The sequence below is a fragment of the Canis lupus genome, chromosome X (genome assembly GCF_003254725.2).
Source record: "Canis lupus dingo isolate Sandy chromosome X, ASM325472v2, whole genome shotgun sequence".
In the NCBI taxonomy this organism is placed as follows: domain Eukaryota; kingdom Metazoa; phylum Chordata; class Mammalia; order Carnivora; family Canidae; genus Canis; species Canis lupus.
In genome coordinates, this window is record NC_064281.1 from 15,476,747 (window position 1) to 15,497,489 (window position 20,743).

The window sequence follows — 20,743 nt, forward strand, 5'->3', positions numbered from 1 at the left end:
TACAGTGACTATTCCTGGATAATGTGATGGGTGATTTTTAGCACCCAGCTCAGCACCTGGTACCTGGCAGGGGCTCAAAAACACTTGTGGAATCAATGAATATTTGCCTTTGTTCTGAAATGGGAATGCATCATGTATTTTTGTACAATAGATGCAATTTTTCCCCCAAAAGCTGTAGGATACTCAGTATGATCCTAACTAAATAAAACCAATGAAAAACAAACCAAATCATACACAGGGGACAAGATGGAAAATAAATTGTCCAAAATGTTAATAATAGTTGTCTCTGGGATAAGACTATAAGTAAAATTTTTCCTTCATTAAAATTCACTTTTAACAACAGAGACCCATACAATTCAGGCAGCTTATGTTCTCTCTCCTTTCTCCGCAGGAGTATTGCCAAGGTCAAAGGTGAGATGGTCTGGCCCTTGCCTACATACTCCTTTAAGAACCTCCCTGACCACAGGTGCCCCTGTCATCACCTGTGACCACATCTGGAGCTCACCTGGGAACCAGGTGGGGGTGTGTGGAGTTATAAATCCTAGACCAAGAGGTCTAAGCCATGAGGGAACACCTGAAGAAAGGAAGTACCATCCCTGAGCGACCTGTCCCCAGATGCTAAAGCACCAGCTGCACTGATAGGAAGGAGCTTAGGATCCCCCCGTCTCTCTGAGCCTTGATCCCGAATGCCAAGAGCCAGACACAGGCTTTCAGCTGAAATTATCTTCTATACAGGGCCAGAAGCAAGCCTATTTTGAAAACACAGTAGGTGTCGTTTAAAAAAGGTTCTGATCCTTCCAAGTAAGGAAGCTGCAGCTGGTGTTTTGACAGTGTTCAGACTGTGGGTGTGGAAGCGTTTTACAATGTCTATTTGTAAATGCTTTTCACTGTATTTATAGACTCTTACAACAATGCTAATGAATTTCAGTTCTGAAAAATACCAGAATTTCTGAAATTCTCCAAAGCACATGCTTGGAGTGGCTGACACCCAATGAGGCTGCAGCCCTCGATGGTCTCTGCTCTCCTCCAGTCTGCCCGACACATGGCTACCATTTTGGTAAAAAGGATGTTACTAAATCCAACGAGAAAAGAAAAACCCAGTCCTCTAGCCCCCAAGAGGGTTTATGTATGCTGAGTTTCTATGCCCACAGCTGTTGGATAAAAGGGGAAAATAAAAGAAAGCAGGCATATTACCATATAGTCAAAGATACCAGAACAAGGTTGCCCTTACTCCTTTCTGATTTTTAAATCCAAATGGTGCTGTTGTCTCGTATTTTTCTCAGCAGTTTTGGTTATGGACCCTCGAAACATGTGACTTGGACAGGCGACTGGCAGGGAAGTCTCCTTGCCCTACTGGACAGGGAGCCTAAATTGCAGATAATGGGTTGACTAGCTCAAGGACACCAGTAGGAATAAGTGGAAACTACCATGGCATAGAAATAAGAGCAGCAGCTACTGACCACTGACTGCCAATCGTGAGCTAGGCACCAGGACAACCTCCTATTGTCTGTTATTCGATGGTCACATCCATCTCTTTAAGTATCTACTCTGCATGGTGGACACGGAGCCACACTGCCCGGAGTCCCCTCTGGTAAAGGGCTGGATGCTCCTGCTGCTGGGAGTGCTGTTGGCCTCTCCAGGGACTTCCTCGGTTACAGGGAGCCTCCTCCACCAAGGCATATCCTTGCTAGGGTGGCCCACCTGCCACAGTATAAAAATCTTGGCCAGTTCCACCCAACACAGGACAACTCAGAGGAGCTGTTTCAGCCCCTGTGTGGACTTGGCCAAGGCTTTGGTGAGCTAGTATCACAGCTTGTCTTCTCTCTCTGCCCAGCACTGCTCCCTTCTCCCTTTCAGGGGCACTAAACCCTGAAACAGCTGGCACACTAAATACTGCCTCAGGGCCTGCTTCCTGGACACCACTGCCTGTGATGCCCTTTATTTTCATGATATAGGTCAGGAAACTGAGGCTCAGAAACATGAAGTTACTTGCTAACCAAAGGTCATTAAAGTGGGACAGCAGGGTCTGGATTTGAACCTATTACCTTTGACTCCAGAGCTCAAGCTTTTGCCCACTTCTCAAAGCTGCTTCACTGAGTCACCCGGTCGTGAGAATGGTGAGTCACTGAGGATGCCAGGCAGCTGGTGTCCCTGCAGCTCATGCCAGCTGAGGAAATCACCTTTGCTCCCCAGGTTAAAAAGTACTCCTAATAGATGAAAACTGCACACTCAACTGGCCCAGAGGTGCCTGCTCTTGCCGCTCAGAACCAAGACATGAGATGGGGCGTGTACAGTCGGAAATGTGGAAGATGCGCCATGTGCATCCCTTGAGAACATGAGCTCAGCCAGTGGCATGGCCCAATTTAGCCCAAGTTGGGACAGTTAAGCCAAGACATGTGGCCTGGAAAAGGTGTTGAAGTGCGCAGGAAGCTGAGGCAAACAAATAAATAAACGAACGACAGCACTAGCAGCAGCAACCGAATGCCACCCAAGAGACCCATGGCCCTTTTAGAGGTGAGTGGGGCTGACGGGGGGGAAAAGAGACCCTTACTGAACAGAAGATCCCGAATCCAGGTCTTTCTGGCAGACCTCCTGCCCACTCTCAGAAGGATCTATTACCTTAATGTAAATAAATGTTTGGGCTTTAACTGCCTAAAAACTGTTATAGGGGGAAGAAAATAAGCTGAGAAGGAAAGGAAAGAAGGAAAGGAAAAGAAAGGAAAGGAAAGGAACGGAAAGGAAAGGAAAGGGGAAAGGGGAAAGGGGAAAGGGGAAAGGGAAGGAAGTAGAAATGGCCTGTCCTCATGCTCAGGAGACCAAGGCATACCCTGCAAATCCTCTGTTTTGTTTCCAGCTTTCATCCCACTCAGGTGTCAACACATATGGACGACGGCAGATGTCAATGTGAAGATCCTAGAGAAATGACGTGAGTTACCCTGTCTTCTTTCTTGCTCCAACTCCACAGCCTTGTTTCATTGGCCCTTCTAATGTGAAACTACCCCATCTCGTTGTGCACTTGCCGCGTGCTGGTCCAACTGTGTACCAAGGAAACGAGGCCAAAGGAAGTGACCACTCCCCACCTGACTGTCCGTAACACTGCACACTCTGGCTGACCACTAGAACTGGGCACACATTACCCCAGCTCAAGCCCCTATCTTATTACAGACAAGGGTCTTTGCTCCAAGGACAGGAGTGACGTGCCTAAGGCCATGCAGCTAATTACTGGCAGAGCTGAAACCAGGTGGAAGCTTCCGGGCATCCAGTCCTGTCTTTGCCCCACACACTTGGGATGGCAATAATCAAAATGAGTATCCATAGGCACATGCTTTATGCTTCTAGAGATTTCTTCTCTCTCAAATGAACAACTGTAAGAGGACTCCACCCATCTGTGAAGGTAGCAGATGTGAAGCCAACTCTTTAGAAGAGCTCTGCCCTGGGATGTCATGGCCCAGAAAGGTAGGATCTTTCCATCAGGAAAGGAAAAATTATAATAGCGGTAAGCCCAGTTTCCTTTGCTCATCAGCGGGAGGGCAGGAGGAGGCTCCCTCCCCCCCCTTTCTGAGAACTAAGGAGCCAAAGGCACTGCTGATATCTGCAAAGTCCTTATATACTGACCTGGTAGCCAAAAATGTCCCAGGAAACACAGGCACTTTTGACAGAGAACCTCCTATGTAAATATGGGACAGCCCAAGCAAGGCCAGGGGAGCAAGGGGCTGGAACCAGAGTGGTTTTCCTGGCAGCTTTCCCTTTGTATTGCGTCCTTGTTTGGATGAGCACAAACAAGCTTGGCTATTTATAGTTGGTGAAGACACAGTGGAAGGTGATGGGACACTGCCCACTCAATTCCCCTCCAAATCTCTGTTCTTTGTGCAGACTCTGCAAGTGTGTGTGGGAACAGGGCTCTCTCCAGAGGCCATCCAGGGCACAAACCCACTACCCCTCCAAAGGCAAAAGGAGGATGACCTTGCAGCCCGCATCTGCAAACCCACAGTTGGGCATCTCAGAGGGGCAAGGGGCTTTAAAGATGCCGGGAAGAGGGGGAACTCATCATCATGTGACTCAGAAGAGTTTGTGAGGGGCCACTTGAGCAAAGAGTGTTCAAAGAAATAGCCCATGGAAAAAAGCATGGTATGACTCAACTGGTACCGTGCACGTGTGAGACTTGATCCCCCATTGGTCCCTTGCCTGATTTGGACCATCACTGGGAGGACAATCAGTGTGCCTCTGTGCCTGGTGCCTCTGGGCTGGGGCCAAACCCCATCACTACTGTTGTTTCTTGCTGCAGGAAATAACATTCATTTTAGGGCTGAGTGGAAGAAAAGACCACATGAAATGAGGTCAGCAAAGAAAGCAGACGTCCCTACAATGTGACCAGGTCTTTTCTCGTGTCCTATGGGATTCCTCGGCTCCATAAATTAACTTCCATCCTTCAGTCATGGCCTTCCCTGAGTCCTGGCTTCCTCTGAATCTCTAGGTGCTTCTGGGGGAGGCTGTTCATGCTTCCACCCCCTAGGGACCTGCCGGTGTGCTGAGAGTGTCCATGTTTCATCCCTCCCTTGAGGCTATGGTGTATGACCTACTTGTCACCCTGTGGAAACCCCCTTCCCACCAAGATCACCCACTGAGCCATCTCAGGGGAGGAAAGGAAGCATGCATAGGTGAATGCCTCCCAAGTGCCAGGCAAAGAGGTAGGGGCCTGAAGTGCTGCAGCTTGTTCAAACTTACACACCTGGGCAAGGGAGGCCTCACTCTACCATTTTGCAGAGGCAGAAACTGAGACTGGGGGAGGTGCACACCTCCTCCAAAGTCACCAGGTAAGGAAGTAGAGGTGTGGGTTATTGGCCCTGGTGTGCTGGCTCCAAAGCAATGGGTGGGCAGGAGCCAAGTCTAGCCCGGTTACCACAGTTAATTACTACCTAGAAGAAGGCCTGGTCACAAATATAGGCACTTGATAAATATCTGTAATGAATGGATGATAGCACACACACACACACACACACACACACACACACACTCCTCTCTCATCACTGAATCCATCTGTAAGCCGCCATTTTCCATAGCCAAGTTTCTCTCAGGCCAAATGGGCTTGGCCACCTGCCCATTCTCTCTTCAATCCATGCCAACTCTGTCTCTTGCTACCAACCATGTATAGAAACTCTTGGACTGGGAGCCCCCAGGCCAACGCTAGTGACCAAAGCCTGTGGATGCCCTTCAGTTTCCTGGGTGCACACTATGGTGGGGTCCTCACAGCATGGTCAGCTAACCACCAGCAGCAGCACTGAGAGCTTGCTAGAAATGCAGGTTCCCAGGCCTTAACCCAGGTCTAGTGAATTAGACACTTTGGGGAGTAGCGATCTATGTTTTAACCAGTTCCAGGTGATTCCAGCGCACTCTCAGGTGTGAGACCCACTGATCTGTGGTTGCTCCATATTGCTTTCTTCTGGCTTCCATGATATCATACACCATCTATCCTTTCTGAAGGCTCTTCATACTTTCTTCACCCTATAAATAACAACTTTCCCCACAGTTGGTTCCACTCTCTCTATAATCTCCTGGAGGGATCATTCCATGCTTGGAAGTACCATCCATGAGCCAACAACACTCACCTCTGTAACTACCAGCCAAGATCTCTCTCCTAAATTCTCTAAAGACATGTCTCGCACCTGATTTGTGGAAAAGAAAGGAAACACTCCAACACCACGTGATGCACCACTAGGACTCTTTGAAAACACACTTTGAATACTTCAGTAATCCAAACTCAAAATGATGGCCGAAGCACCCAAGTGCACATTTTACCTGCCTGCTTAGGGAGCATTTGCATGAGCCAGCTACCTTTCTCTCCTACCTTTTTGATTGATTGATTGATTGGTTTATACCTAGTAAGAGCAAAGAAGTCTTCTTAAATGCTTTCTTGTGGTAAGCATGGGGGCCAGACCCCCCACAGAGTGATCGGGACCTGTGAGCTTATTTCTTGTTTAGTTGGAACCCCAGGGGTTGGAGCAGCTGGGCTGCCTGTGTAAATCTAAAGAAAAATGAACTTCCGTGTAGGTAAATTGGTCTCAAGAGAGATATCTGCCCTTCCCTAAGCACGGAGTTGATGTTTGGCATATAAATGTTTACTTAATCTTTGCCTCAAGCTCAAATGTCTCAGAGCTCCTCGGCCTCTTATCTCCCAGTGTTTCTCTGAAATCCAGGCTCCATCTTCATTACAAGTAAAAATCTTGCAATTCCACTGTCCTCCCCACTGGATCTGGTGTTTTAGTTTCTGTGGTGGAACTTCCAGCCCATCACGGGAAAAGTACCTCATGGGTTTTACGTTTAAAGCAATAGCCATCTCCAAGTGGCACAGGTCTGGCCCACAGCCTGGTGTCCAAGACCCAAATATCCACTTTCTCACTGAGAGCCCTCCTCTGACACATGCTTCCACATCTGAGGTCAAGGCACGGTGCCCCTCAGGATGCTTGAGCCACCGTAACAATCCCCCTGCCATATCCACGACCTCCTCTCTGAATGGCCCACCGCCACCCTGACTGTAGAATCTTTCTAATCACTGCGTGTCTTCAACTCCCAGAACACACCAACATCCCTCTGGGAGGACACTGGCTTCTGGAACATCGGCTTCACCTCACTTTGGCTCTTGCCATCTTCCTAAGCCTATGACAGCCATGTGGGCAATCCATCCTCGATGCCAGCCCCGCTTCCCCCTGGTCCCTTCAGTCTTTATGACCTTCATTCATCTTCAGGCACCCAGATTTATAACCCCTCTCTCTGTGGATAAGGGCCCCTTCAGACCTACTCTACCTCTGAAGTTGTGAGCACACACCTCCCTTTTCTGACTAGCCTCTCCTGTTCCAGCCATCGGCTTTTCTCACTCTGCTTGCTCACCTCACCTCCTCCTTAAGCCTTTCAGCTTTACTTCCTACACCTCCATCCCAGACCCCCTGTCTACCACTCAAGGCCCCCAGAACACCAGCCTCGCCTTCCCCCGCCCTGCCAGTCACCTGCCACCCCCCCGCCCCCGCACTTGGAAAGCACACACTGCTCTGTGCTGGACACACAATAGCAGACAACACGCAAGACTCCCTTGTAACTCAGAACAAAGGTTCTGCTCCAGCCTCCCTGCTCCTTGGGAAGAAAGTGAAAAAATAGTACAAATTGAGGTATCTGTGTTTGGGAGGATTAACAAACCTGTTCTAACCCACTTCAACCTCTTTCCCTATTAGGATTATTTTCTTTTGAAGGCACACACCTGCCCTGCCCCTCAGGTTCCTGGCTCGCTGCCTCCCACCACATGTAATTACTAAAGCTTAGAGCTACCTGCTTCTCTCTAGCATTTCCTTGGATTTTTCTTTTTCCTTTTCCTTTTGGACCCTCTCCCAAGTTTCAGGTCCTCCTTTCACAGAGGTTTCTGAACCCATATTTATTACATTATTAGACATATAACATCACATGTTCCTTGTGTGTGTACACACACATACAAAAAGGTTTAGGTATGTTCTGTTGATTGAAATATTTTTATGATCAAATATTCAGACAAATGAATAGGCTCTATACTTTTGAGCCTCCATTTTCTCACGTGTGAAAATGCGGGTAGACAGAATGCTTGTTGCACCACCAACGCCTGAGATGTGTAGCCTGTCTTCGCACACTGGGAAATAATAATGACAACATCCCCAAGGTGCATACTTTCAAAGGAGGTACTTAGAGCCTAGTGGAATCTCCTATCATCATTCAATTTTTCTTAAGAGAACAAGGCAGGAAGAGGGGCAGAGGGAGAGAGAGAAAGAGGATCTTAAGTAGGCTCCACACCTGGTGCAGAGCTTGAAGTGGGGCTCGATCTCGATGTGGGGGCTCAATCCTATGACTCTAAGGTCATAATCAAGAGTCAGACACTTAACTGACTGAACCATCCAGGTGCCCCATCATTCAATTTTTTAAAAAAGATTTTATTTATTTATTCATGACAGAGAGAGAGAGAGAGAGAGAGAGAGAGAGAGAGAGAGACATAGGCAGAGGGAGAAGCAGGCTCCATGCAGGAAGCTTGATGTGGGACTCGATCCTGGGACTCCAGGATCATGCCCTGGCAGGGGCCAAACCGCTAAGCCACCCAGGGATCCCCCATCATTCAATTTTTAAATCAACTCTGGTATTAAATTTTTCTTTAAAACAATTTTTTTCCTGTTAAAATTCCATCTTAACTTACTTTCTGGAAATTGGAAGAATATTCTTACCAATGGGTAAATATGTTAATGGCATGCTTCCATTTGCTCAGACTGGACACAAAACTGTGCTTGGGTGTCATTCTACTTCTCCCAGATGTGATTCCTGGAAACTGATCTGCAACTGAGCCCCAACATTAGTGAGATCTAGGACAGTGCCTTGCACACAGTGGCCCCTCAATACATTTCTGTTAAGCAACTGTATCTAAAAAGGATTCCCTTCTTCCTAAACTTATGTATTTCTTTATTCTAAAAGATACTACTTCCTGTCTAAATGGAAAGAAACCAATCTCTTCTGGAAGCCACATTTGGCAGCAAGCTTTCTGGCTGGTGAGAGCAAGTGAAAGCCCAGACACTCCAGCTAGAGTGGCAATGCCTCGTTCCCCATAAGAATGGAAAATAATGACTGTGTGTCCATGTATTCAACTGTCAATCCATCCATCTGGTCAAGTAAATTATAGAGATGATTTGGCTTCACACAGCAGACAGTACCTTTTCTCTGGAGGACCACTTACACAAAACTGTTTGATGTGAACATTCCTACCTCAACTAATTGGGCAGAACAAGACAAGTTCATAAACCAATATATGGGTTGGTTGTCCAACATAACTGCTTAGCAAAAAATATGAAGTGCATGAGGTATTGATAAATGATAAGCCTTTCCTTGATCTTCTTAAAGTTTTTAATGTTGAAATCCATGGCACATTATGTAACTTAGAACATGACACACATGTGCTACAGAGCTTGTACAGGGCCTGGGAAGGATGACAGGAGAGGCAAAAGTGAACAAAATGCAAGCACTGGCACCTCCCTCCCTTTGTAGGAACCATGGCATTCAACAAGTGTGTTAAATGAGCCACTACCATATGCTCAACCTTGTAAAGCATGTGGAGATGACAAAACACACTCTTGATCTGCTTTAAATCTGGTAAAGGAGTCCGGGGGTGTGAGCATCCCAAGTGGCACAGCATGGGGCCCCACACTAGGCTAAACATGGGGTGTCAGGCATTTGGAAGAGAGAGCAATCATGAGAAATAAGGGAAGGCTTCCAGAAGCTGGGTGTGCTAAGTGGGCTTTGAATTCGGGGAGCATTAACAGGTGCATTAGAGGCAGCGAGGGAAGGGGAGGGCACCATCAAAAACTTGGGAGGATCTAGACCAGGAGTTCTCATAGTGTGGATGTGAGCCAGCAGCATGGAGATTACAACCTAGGCGCTTGATGGAAATGTAAGTTCCCAGGCCCAGCCCAGACCTACCAAGTCAGCAAAGGTGTGTGGGGGGGGTGGGCCCAGCCATCTGTTTGAACAAGGTCTCCAGGTGATTCTGACCCACGCTCAAATTTCACATTCATCAAGTTGGAAAAGGTACTGTCCTCCCTTCAACTGGCTGACCAAGTAGCCAAAGCAGGTACTGGCTTCCCAAGTAACTCCCAGCCTTGCCTGGTCTGCCACTTCCTAGGATTTTCAGGAAAGAAGCCAGGGGCTCTCTTCCCTTGTTCCCTTTCTGCAAACCGAGTGCCCTGGGGACTGAGCCACCACAAGGCGAGTGGGAAGCCGCACACATCAAGAACAGTTAGCTTTCCCACTGGCTTCTATACACAGCCCTGCTCAAGTATCTTCCCCAGCGATCCATACTTCTAACTGCCAAGCAGATGACGGGAGAGCTGGAGGCAGAGAAGAGCTAGGCAGAGGCAGGAAGGGGGCTTCGGTGAGCCCAGAAGGTCAACTGTTATAATTTACTTCCCCCTTGCATTCAGGTCTAACTGATGGCTCACTAAGCCTGTACCTATCCCACGATGAGAGGGTTGAGAACAACCTTCGAAGGCAAAGAAGCCACTGGAGTTGTACTTCTCTTCAGATCAGATTAAAACAATGGGAATATTCTGGAAATTGTTACTGACTTAAGGGAAATGTCTGTAGACCCTGGAAGACTAACAGAACTTGGCAGAGAGGGCCTTCTGTTCCCCTTTCACCCACCACAAGGTGATGTGCAACCTTTGCTCTCCAGTCTCTCTGTGTAGCTCATATTCTCTTCAGAAGCACTTAGGTTTATGTAAACTTTTTCTCCTGGATTGCTAGCTTCTGGGTCAACCAAGCTGCTGAAGAGGCCTGAGCTGAGGCCACTGGGGCTGCCAAGTGGCCTGTTGTACACATGTGCACAAAGCCTTCTATCTGTCGGTAGAAGAGGGCATGACGTGTAGAGCCTGACAAACTCAACAATGGCCCTGGTCCCATTAGTCGCCCCATGGGCCATGATAGCAGGCAGCTGTTTTGACCTTGGGAGATGCCCGTAGAACAACACAGGTGAACGAGCTGCCACTCCAATGGGCTCACCCTGAGGTAACTGGCTGCGTGTTCAGCTGGGCAGCCGGCCTCCCACACGTGGGCTTATGTGTGTCCACCACAGTCGGCTGAGATTCTGACATTTCTCAACCACTCACATGGCTACCTGCCTCAATATGTGGGCAACTGTGTTGTTTTTAAGAGTGAGTCACACTATCATGTGGATGAACGTTGGGGCGATCAGGCTAAGTGAAATAAGCCAGTCATAAAAAGACAAATGTTGTATAATTCCACTTACATGAGGCATCTAGAATAGTCACATTCACAGACATAGAAAGTAGAGTTGACCCTTGAACAACACTGGTTTGAATTGTGTATGTCCACTTACACATGATTTTTTTCAATACAGCCAGTACTATAAATGTGTTTTCTCTTCCTTATCATTTTCTTAATAATATTTTCTTTTCTCTAGCTTCCTTTATTGTAAGAATATAGCCTATAATACACAGAACATATAAACTATGTGTTAATCGACTCTTTACATTATTGGTAAAGCTTCTGGTCAACAGTAGGCTATTAGTAGTGACGTCTCTGGGGAGTCAAAGTGGATTTCCAACTGCACGGGAGTCAGTGCCCCTAACCCTGCATGTTCAAAGGCCAACTATACACTTGGGGCTGGCAGGGCCTGGGGCAGGGGGAAGGGGAGTCAGCGTTTAATGGGTACATAGTTTTAGTTTTGTAAGATGAAAAGAGGTCTACAGATGGATGGTAGCAGTTGCACAACAATGATGCCACTAAACTGTACACTTACCAATGGTTATGATGGTAAATTTTATGTTATGTGTACTTACCACAATTTAAACATTGTTTCCTAAGAAGTAAATGAGCTATTGTTGTTTCACTGCAGTAGACCCAGTGTAACATGCAATAATAAGAATGATAATGAGGGGTGCCTGGCTGGCTCAGTCAGTGGAGTGTGCAACTCTTGATCTGGGAGTTGTGGGTTCAAGCCCCACATTGGGGGTAGAGATTACTCAAAAGTAAGGCCTTAAAAAAATAAGAATGACAATGAAACTAACATTGATTTACAAGCATGGGGCTGCATACTTGGGAATTATCCTGTCCTATCCTTTTGGGTGCATTCCATTCTCATCCTCAATGTACAGATGGACAAAGTGAGGTGCAAAGGGGCATTGACATACTGAGGCTCATGGGTTTTGAGGTAAGGTGAGACGCAAACCTGGAAGCCTGCCTGACTCCACCACCAGGGTGCTGAAGCCCCATGAGGCTCTCACCATGCAAACTTGGCCCAAAAGAACAAAAATTTGGTGAGTGACTATTGTCAACAGGCACATGTAAAGACCTCCAGGGCACCAGCTTGCTCTGGGTATACGACACCAACACATGATACACACATAAGGGTAGAAAGTTCTGGCAATTAACTTGTAGAGAGAACACAACACTCCTTTGCTCCATGGTGGGCATCTCAGGTCTGGAAGCACAATGTCCAACTTTGATTTCCCACTAGTGACACGTGTGTCCAGCCAGCCAGTGAACAAATTTGAGTTGTGCCAGGCCTATCTTAGAATTCCTGCCTAAACAAAGCATGGCCCTTTCCTCTGAGGGTCTCATAGTTGGGAGACATGTACAATAAGACACCATTTGCCATGCCAAGTCCTTGGTTCCACAAATAGGGCTGTGCAGTCTAGGGCAGAGGGAGCCTGGGGATGGGGAAAGAAGCACCACAGAGCAGGGTCAGCGGTCAGGGGATGGAGCTCCCAGTGAGATGTGCACACCTGAGGCCAGGGGGACATCCAGGGGATGAAGGTGGGTGTGATACCCACATTTCCAGTCTGAAGGGCAGCTGGCTGCCCTAAGGAAGCACAGGGAACATCCCTGTGTGTGAGCAGAGCCTACATGCGGGACCCCTGTTCTCTGGCTGTTAATTTTAAAATCTGCACTGTGCCTCCCAGCCTCAAACCAACTTCTGCCCAAGCACAGGAGCAAGACAGAAGTAGCCGGAGTCTTCAGACAGCTTTGCTAGAAGGTGGAAGGGCAGCTTTGTCCCCCATTCCCTTAGCTCTGCTGCACTTGAGGTCCCTCTCCTGTGACGCGTGGCCCACCCTCGCCCGTCCCCAGTGGCAAGAGCAGAGCAGTACCTGGTGTGGGTCAGGGGACCCACTGGTCGTTCAGGCCTCCTGGGAGGCAGTGCACCCGGTCGGCTGAGAGAATTGGTCTTGGGTGGCCGAGGCTTTTTTGGCGGTATGGCAGGAACGGAAGGCTTCTGTAAGTCCAGTTTTGGCTCTCTCTCTGGTCTTTCTTTAAGTCATCGTTTAAAAAGCATAAAGAAGACAGAGAGACCTAGTGTAAGTGACAGTACTTAGGGGCAGATTGCTGGTTTCCTGCTTTAAAAAAGTCACTGATGCTGTCTGCAAAGGTGAAGAGCATCGTTTTTTTTTTTTTAACTTTTATTTATCTATGTATTTTTAGAGCATTGTTTATTTTTTATCAAGTCAGGAAAAACCCCTCAGCAGCTGCAGCCCGCTGTTGGCCTTTGCCTGTGCCAGACTCTGCCCCTGCAGGGCCCTCTGGCCACTGCCCACCCTCGGTGAACTCCTGCTCATCCTTTTCAGGCCTGCTCATCAGCCTGGCTGAACCGTGACCCTGTCACATTCCCTTCTCAACCGCCGAACTCACCCTCAGAGGTAGACTTTCTTACTTCCTCACCTGAGGCCAGAAAGGCAGCCCTTTATAAATGGGCTCCACTTGGCTACTTGCTGGGTGTGTGCATGCCTGCCAGTACCTGTAGGATGTCAGCCTTCAAGGCTGGGGCCCGCGTCTGGTCCTCTCTCTAGATCCTACCTGGTGCCTGGCACAGAGCAGGTGTTCAGCAAATGGTGATGAGTTTGGCGAAGGACCCACAGGACCTGCTGGGTGTGGGGAGGAAACGGGCCTGATGCCTCTCAGGTCAGCCTGTGTAAAGGGCCATGAGCCAGTAAAACAGGCGGGGGGGGGGGTGCATTTCTGGGAACAAAGAGCTAATTCTGGATTCTTTTTGTGCACAGTTTGAACTTGGAAGACAAACTGGGGTGTCACAGGTATTTGGTTCCCAAGGATTCTTGGAGACAGCTATTAGAATGAGGTTAAAGTCAGATCTGGTGACATTTTGGTATCTTTCATCTGACCATCCATATCAAATATTCCCATTTAAACATTACCTAGCCTCATAGTTTATGATAAAAAAAACTCTGGTCCTTATGTCTGGTGGCACTTTGAATCTTTTATGCCATGATGTTGCAGCAGTATTGAGACGATTTTATGAAAAATTGGGATGGTCTCCATGACCATAGCTCAATAAAGAAAGGACAAATAAAAAAAATAATAAAGTCAGATCTGGGGGCCACCTGAGCAGCAGCATGATGGACAGCTTTGTGTTTTCTATCCTCAATTAGCCTTGCCCTGGGTGTGGTATAAAAAGCATGTATCCAGGGGATGCCTGGGTGGCTCAGCGGTTGAGTGTCTGCCTTTGGCTCAGGGTTTGATCCTGGTCCGGGGATCGAGTCCCACATCAGTCTCCCTGGGAGGAGCCTGCTTCTCTCTCTGTGTCTCCCATGAATAAATAAATAAAATCTTTTTTTAAAGCATGTACCCACATTCTTCCTTATAAAGATGGAACTTCAGAGAGTTGCCCACTGGAGGACAGGCAGGTTTCCTGTGTTCACTTGTAAGCTGGAACTCTGAACACGTTTTGCTTGTAAACACAAACTCATATTGTTCAGGGGCCCAGGCTGATCGGCAAAAGTGTTAAGAGGCCCACCAGTTACTATACAGATATCACTGTGCTTATTCCCACATTTTAGTAGGGGAATATCCTCCATCCAGGAATGCTGGGAACTCATTTATTGTCCATGGGGACCAGAGGAGGAAGGGCTTGGCTGAAATGCAAAGGAGGGGAGATTCCTTCTGCTGGGAGGGACTGGGGCCCCCCCTTCTGCCAGCCTGCAGAACAAATGGGAGGGGGATTTGTGGCCACCTCACAGGGAGGCCAAGTCTCAGGGTAGGGCTGGCTGTCTGGCTGTCTGGCTTCCCTGTTGCTTCTGACAGGGTTTCTGCCTTCCAGACCCACTGCGGCACTGAGCAAGGAACCATAGGAGTGGAAGGAACCAGAAGTGCGTGGCCACTTGGCCAGCCAACTAGGGCAGTTGTTCACATGTAAGCTGGGTCCTTATGTTAGTCAGCGTGGAACAGAGCAGGAAGTGTCCTTATCATGGAGCCTGGCTGTTAGCCAGAAACTAGGCATGTGTCCTCCATGTGGACGGAGGGCAATGTTTGGCTATGTCACAGCACACGCTCTCCTCAAAGGGCTGTTTGTGTGATACACACACGGCTGTTTTTTCACTGATCTGGGACACAGAACTGGCCTTCTCAATGAGGTTCCACAACTCAAATTTTAAGTGTTCACTGAGAAAGAAAGAGATGTAACTTCTTAAGAGCTGGCAACATTGGTAGAACTTTTGGCAGGCTGATAGAAAATATTAAATTTCATAATAAAATTTCATGAGGCCACCCAGGAGCACCTCCAAATAATTACATTCATTAATTCAGCATTTCTCTTGTGACTTCCAAATAACTGCTATTTAAAATGGGATTTGCTCTGCCTCCTGTTCATAATAATAACAGAGCACTTTTCCCATAAAATGTGTGATCAATCAAATCTTAGACACCTAACAAAATGAGCCCTTCCACAGCATGCAGATTTCTTTGGGAGACACACTCAGAACAGTAGGAGTCAAACACATCTGTAAAGCTGACTGTGTGAGACCGGTGAAATCATTCCCTTCAGATGACATTAGGGCCCTGAGCTGCTTCTCCCAGTTTTGCTATGCCCTCTGCCCCCCAGGATTCTTTACAAAGGACATGTGTCTGTGACATAGTAGCCAGAGTCGAAAGTCCAGCAGTGACCAAGGATGACAGTTTTTCACTTGTCTGGATGGGAATTTCTCTCAGTCCCATCCACCTGTCAACAGTGAATAAGCACCCTGGAGCACTGGGCATGGGAGAGGTGGATCCATCCAGGCCCTTAGAAAACTTCCAGTTTGCACCTGGACTTCCGGATGTCACTGGTGAAGGGAGGACAGCAATGGCAGGAAGACCAGGATGGAAGAAACCCAATGTGTTAAGTGACTGGGCTGGTTGTTTTTCATTTATGAGGAATTCTGGCCCAAAGAAGCACCACATAACCTTTTCTCCTATTTCCTTAGAAATGGAATATTTAAAAGCAACCAAAATAAAAACATAATCACCATATCCCACCCTTAACCCCACCCCAAAACAAACTGTGGGTAATGTGGACTAGCCCTATGAGGGATGGGTTTCCTATCAGTGCCAGTGAAGACATGATTTCATACCTTTTTCTTCTGTTCTATTTGGAAGTGTTTCCGGTCTTTCAGGAGGTATCTTTTTAATTTCATGTTTTCTCTCAGTGGTACCTATGGGGGAAAGGATAACAGTGATCAGAACATGTTTTCTCTAACCATTTATTAGACACACCAGCATTTTAAATATTTATCAAATGCAGCAAAGTCAATAGACTTTTTCCCCCTAAGCTGAGCACTGGCATTACCTGGCAAATAAAAGCCACTTAGAAATAGCAGAAGCGGGATCCCTGGGTGGTGCAGCGGTTTGGCGCCTGCCTTTGGCCCAGGGCGCGATCCTGGAGACCCGGGATCAAATCCCACATCAGGCTCCCGGTGCCTGGAGCCTGCTTCTCCCTCTGCCTATGTCTCTGCCTCTCTCTCTCTCTCTGTGTGTGTGACTATCATAAATAAATAAAAAATTAAAAAAAAAAAAAAAAGAAATAGCAGAAGCCACTTCTGGCCTATGCTGTTTAGTTTGCCTGCCTATATACATCCTTAATTTATAAGAACGCCACTAATATTTTCTGATATTTAAATCTGACTTCCTTAGGCATCAAAACAGTCACAGGAAACCACTGGGTGTGGGTGGAAAATATGTATAGACAAGTCAATCATTAAAATATGCAAATAGTGGGTCACTGGCTATTGCTCTACAAATAAAAAGAAATTTCACAGGGACCTGGATTCTATGTTGTAGCAGTTTTAAAATATGGCCTCAAATTGTTTGCTACCCCTCCCATTAAGAGATGAAGTCTATGTCCCCTGTCTGGGATGTGGGTAGGTTTGTGACTGCTTCAACCAGTGGCCAATATGATAGCATATAATTTCCAAGGCTGTGTCACAAAAGACGGTATAGTGTTTGCTTTATTTGCTGGAATACTGAGCTTCCATGTGAGAAGCCCCTAGCCCTGAGGCCTACTTAAGAGGCCATGTGTAGACAGTTTGGTCTACAGCCCCCACTGAGCCCAGCCCTCCAGCCACTCCTACCAAGGGGAGCCAGACATGAGAGCAAAGCAGCCATCTCCAAAGTGGTCCCTCCAGCCTCAGCTGGCCCAGCATTCCCAGCTGAGGCCCCAAATATCAGGGAGCAGAGAGACAAGATGTCCTGGCCATGCTCTGCTCAAATTCCTGACCCCAGAATCTGTGGACATAAGAAGATAGTTGTTTTCTGCCACAATATTTGGGGTAGTTTGTTAAGCAGCAATTTTTAAGTGGAGGGATGTGCAGTGAAGATATGTGGTTCTCCCTCAGTCCTGTCAATCTGTGTCTGAATGCTTCAAATGTTACATATTACATTTCCCCAAATACACCTGTATGGCCGAGTGGACTGCAGCTGCTCCCTCAGCTGGGGTCTTCAGCAGTGTCTGTGGCCTCAGGTGCATAAGAACACTTGAAAAATAGCTAAAGCATGAAACCAATCACAAGTACTCCTCAGACTGATAGACTTGCTTGAATGCTGGACGAATTCCTTACATGCCCATCCCTATGGATTGGTGCTTGGTACTAAAATCTCAATTACACAGCATCAGAAACCAAAAGAACTAAAAAAAAAAATCCACTGAGCACATTTTACCTAAATTTCCTTAATGATTCACTATAAATTAAACACTCTAATTTCTGTCAATTCCACATCTTCTTTTTTAATCAAATAATCAAACACGAAAGCTTATGATAGAGAAAATATAAATATCTACCTCCCTGTCACAAAGCAATTCCCAGGATCATTCAGTAGGATAAATGAGCAGTAGGGATCTAGGAAAATTAAATGCCATATTGCTTTGCCCCACAGAGCTCCAGCATAACCTTTCATAAAATTGCTTTAAAAGGAAAAGAATTTGCCTATCATGCTATAATCTAGGCTTCTAAAGATAATGAAGAAGTTCGTTATCATTCCTAGAGATGCAGGAGGAATTGACAATCCTGCTACCACGAAGAATCCAATCCTAGTTACATTCTAGGCGACTTGAGCCTTGGGCCACTCAGTTCATCTCCTTGGTCTGTAATCCATCACCAAGGCCTCGAGGAAAAAGGTAGTCAGAGAAATGCAAATCAACAGTGAGCTTTAATTTCAGCACAACAAAATATTGATCCAGTGTGAACCACTAGGTGGCAAAATTAAACTGCTCAATGCAAACGAGGATGGGGGCGGAGCCAGAGATGTAATTAACACCTCATTTCAGGGCTTAATCTCCGTAATTCTCAACTATGCTAAAGGGAATGGAAAAGGAATTTGGGATCAAACGGATTTCCCCCACAACTCGGTGGGCCAAAAAAAAACTTTAAAAAAATCACTCCTTAATAAATCTGTGAATAAACCAATCTGGAAATTTATTCATACTTCAAATGCTATAGAAATTTCACAGTTATTAATATGCAGAACTAAAAATACCCCTACTCTTCTTCTGTTTTAGTTGTTAATTTTTTAAAATGTCACTTAACTAGTTATTCATGGAGGAATTTCTCCTCATAATTAGTTCTTAACAATTATAAAGAGGAGTTCTATGGGGAAATATGAAGGATCATTTTTATGTATGAGAATCCCGTGTACAATGAGTTACCAAATGTCCAACCATATCAAGTCTTCCTATATTATTCAACCTTAGTAGCTGAACTACATAGAAAAAAGTGAACTGGACTCTTTTAAAGATAAAAAAAAAAGTATCATGAGGAAAAGTATTTGTTGCTAGAATAACATTTTTTGTTGGAGGGGGTAAGTGAAATAAGTACAAATTTTGGTTTACCACACAATTTTTTTTTTGGTTAAAAATTCAGCACCACTGTACATACGTGGTAAGGCTATGACCCGTGGGAAGTGATCCTCCCCAAGCTGACCCTCAAGATTAGGTGGGCATGGGCAAAAGCAGGACAATTAAGTTCTTTCCTCAAAAGCAGTTGATTAGAAATAGAAAAAATAAAAGAGAAAAAACACCCTGGTTTACTCCAAAGCAAAATTTTTTTGGTTATTCATTTGGGAGGCTAGATTTTTTTCACCGTACCAGGGATACATTTTAATGATATGTTTATTTTTTAGGAAAAACAGCAGTATATTTAAAATCTGCCTGTTGAGACCAAGTGGTAACTTTCCAATTTGGTAATCCATGGCAAAAGGATCTAAGAACTTTAAGCTCTACCAAGGGTGCTGTAAATACACACAGAAAGATGCACGTTGTGTCTAGAAAGGAAGCACATTACCTGCCCCTTGCTTGATGACAGGAGCGGATGGAGGAGGCGGCTTCTTGGGTCTCTGAAAAATTAATCAAAATGATAACACATGAGATCGTTGGCAAGCCAACAAGATCGTTGGCCTGTCACATAAGGACCACAGACATTGTTTTCTAGATGTAGTTTGGACAGTCCAGAGGAGCTCTCCAAAAATTGAGCAAGTCTCTCTCCGGGGATGTCAAGTTTTGGCACCTTTAAACCAACACTAAAATAAATTCAGTCTGCAAAACAAAACTCTGATGGACAAATGAAATACCATTTCCCCCTTTCTAAATTTGTAACAGCCTTCTGGAAAAGCACGGCTCAGCAAAAATGGCCTGAAACCAGCAAGCACAATGGTCCTCCTACGCTGAAACCGCATTTGCAATTAAGATTTAATCTGCTGAATAACCAAGTGATTCAGGAGAGTCACTAGGACAGCTCGAAATCAGATCTGCTCTGGACTGTGGGACCTTCAGCAAAAGCAGGCCAAGGGGCTTCCATGGCTGGGAGTCTGTGCCTTCAACCTTCAGCTCCTCCTGACCCCGAGGCTGGCAGGCCATTCATGAGGCCCCCCCACAGACCAGTTGCACCCTAGAAAGTGGAATGGAGCTTTTCTTGCATATCAGCTCCGATTTGTTTTCCTCTCACAACCTGTCACTCTGTAGGTGACAAGGCAGCAATGCAATCAGTGGCATCGGTCCCTGAACCCGTTCCAGGGCCTCTCCTTGCTCACTCACCCAGGACTGACTGTAGGAGGAAGATGGTCAGGCTGGACTTGGTAAATGACTCAGGGGTCAAGAGCCCAGCCAGGGCACAATTCTTGGAAACGATTCTTGGAGAGGGGAACCAGAGGCAAAGAGAGAACCATCTCAATATCAAAATCATTAAGGAGGGACGCCTGCGTGGCTCGGTGGTTGAGCATCTGCCTTCAGACCAGGCCATGATCCCGGGGTCCTGGGATCGAGTCCCACATCGGGCTCCCTGCACGGAGCCTGCTTCTCCCTCTGCCTGTGTCTCTGCCTCTCTCTCTCTCTCTCTCTGTGTGTGTCTCTCATGAATAAATAAAAAAAAATCTTTAAAAAAATCATTAAGGAAAGATGGAAATAGGACAAGAATACAATCCATGTTGCTGCTGATGTTTCTCTTGACCCTCTCTGGGCATCACACACCGATGATTTTTTTAAAAACAGCTTCACAGACTTTCTTGCACTCGGAAAATGTACCACTATGACATTACCGCAAGGACCAGCCAAAGCACCCACCAGTCCCTGGCCCTGACCTGCTGGCAACTGCTCCAGTACTAGAGCACATGAAGAAATGATTTCAAGTAAAAGCTGGAGAATACGAGACTCATAAAGAACTTTTTCAGGAGGCATCCCAGCATGTGGACTCTGGATTCTGGGACATGCCACCTCTGCTCTTCAGTAGCTGGGTGACATGGCGAAGTTACCTTGAATAAGTAGTGTAGCATCGTGGCTGTGAGGTGGGGCTTCTGAGACTGATGGATTACAAATGCTGGCTCCTTCGATTCTTGGCCGTGGACACTGGGCAAGTGAACTGATCTAGCTAAGCCTCCTCACTTGTAAAATGGCAATGGTATTACCTCCCTCTTGAGAGGAGGT

General features: G+C 46.6%; 1 protein-coding gene and 1 long non-coding RNA gene across 16 annotated transcripts in view; one reads left to right on the forward strand and one right to left on the reverse strand.

Moving 5' to 3' along the window:
* Nucleotides 1-20,743, reverse strand: part of SH3KBP1 (SH3 domain containing kinase binding protein 1) — a 339,638-nt gene that overhangs the window by 37,048 nt on the left and 281,847 nt on the right. For all 15 annotated transcript variants that reach the window (XM_025438119.3, XM_035711695.2, XM_025438092.3 and 12 more), the window contains 3 exons: nucleotides 19,110-19,161; nucleotides 15,909-15,989; nucleotides 12,660-12,819 (listed from right to left, as the gene is read on the reverse strand). In XM_025438119.3, the coding sequence (XP_025293904.2) occupies nucleotides 12,660-12,819; nucleotides 15,909-15,989; nucleotides 19,110-19,161 (293 nt within the window). The remainder of the gene's footprint in view (nucleotides 1-12,659; nucleotides 12,820-15,908; nucleotides 15,990-19,109; nucleotides 19,162-20,743) is intronic.
* On the forward strand, nucleotides 1,983-19,113 carry LOC112653865 (uncharacterized). Its single transcript, XR_003132588.3, has 3 exons — nucleotides 1,983-2,514; nucleotides 2,855-2,926; nucleotides 18,949-19,113. It is a non-coding gene; the product is annotated as an uncharacterized LOC112653865 (long non-coding RNA).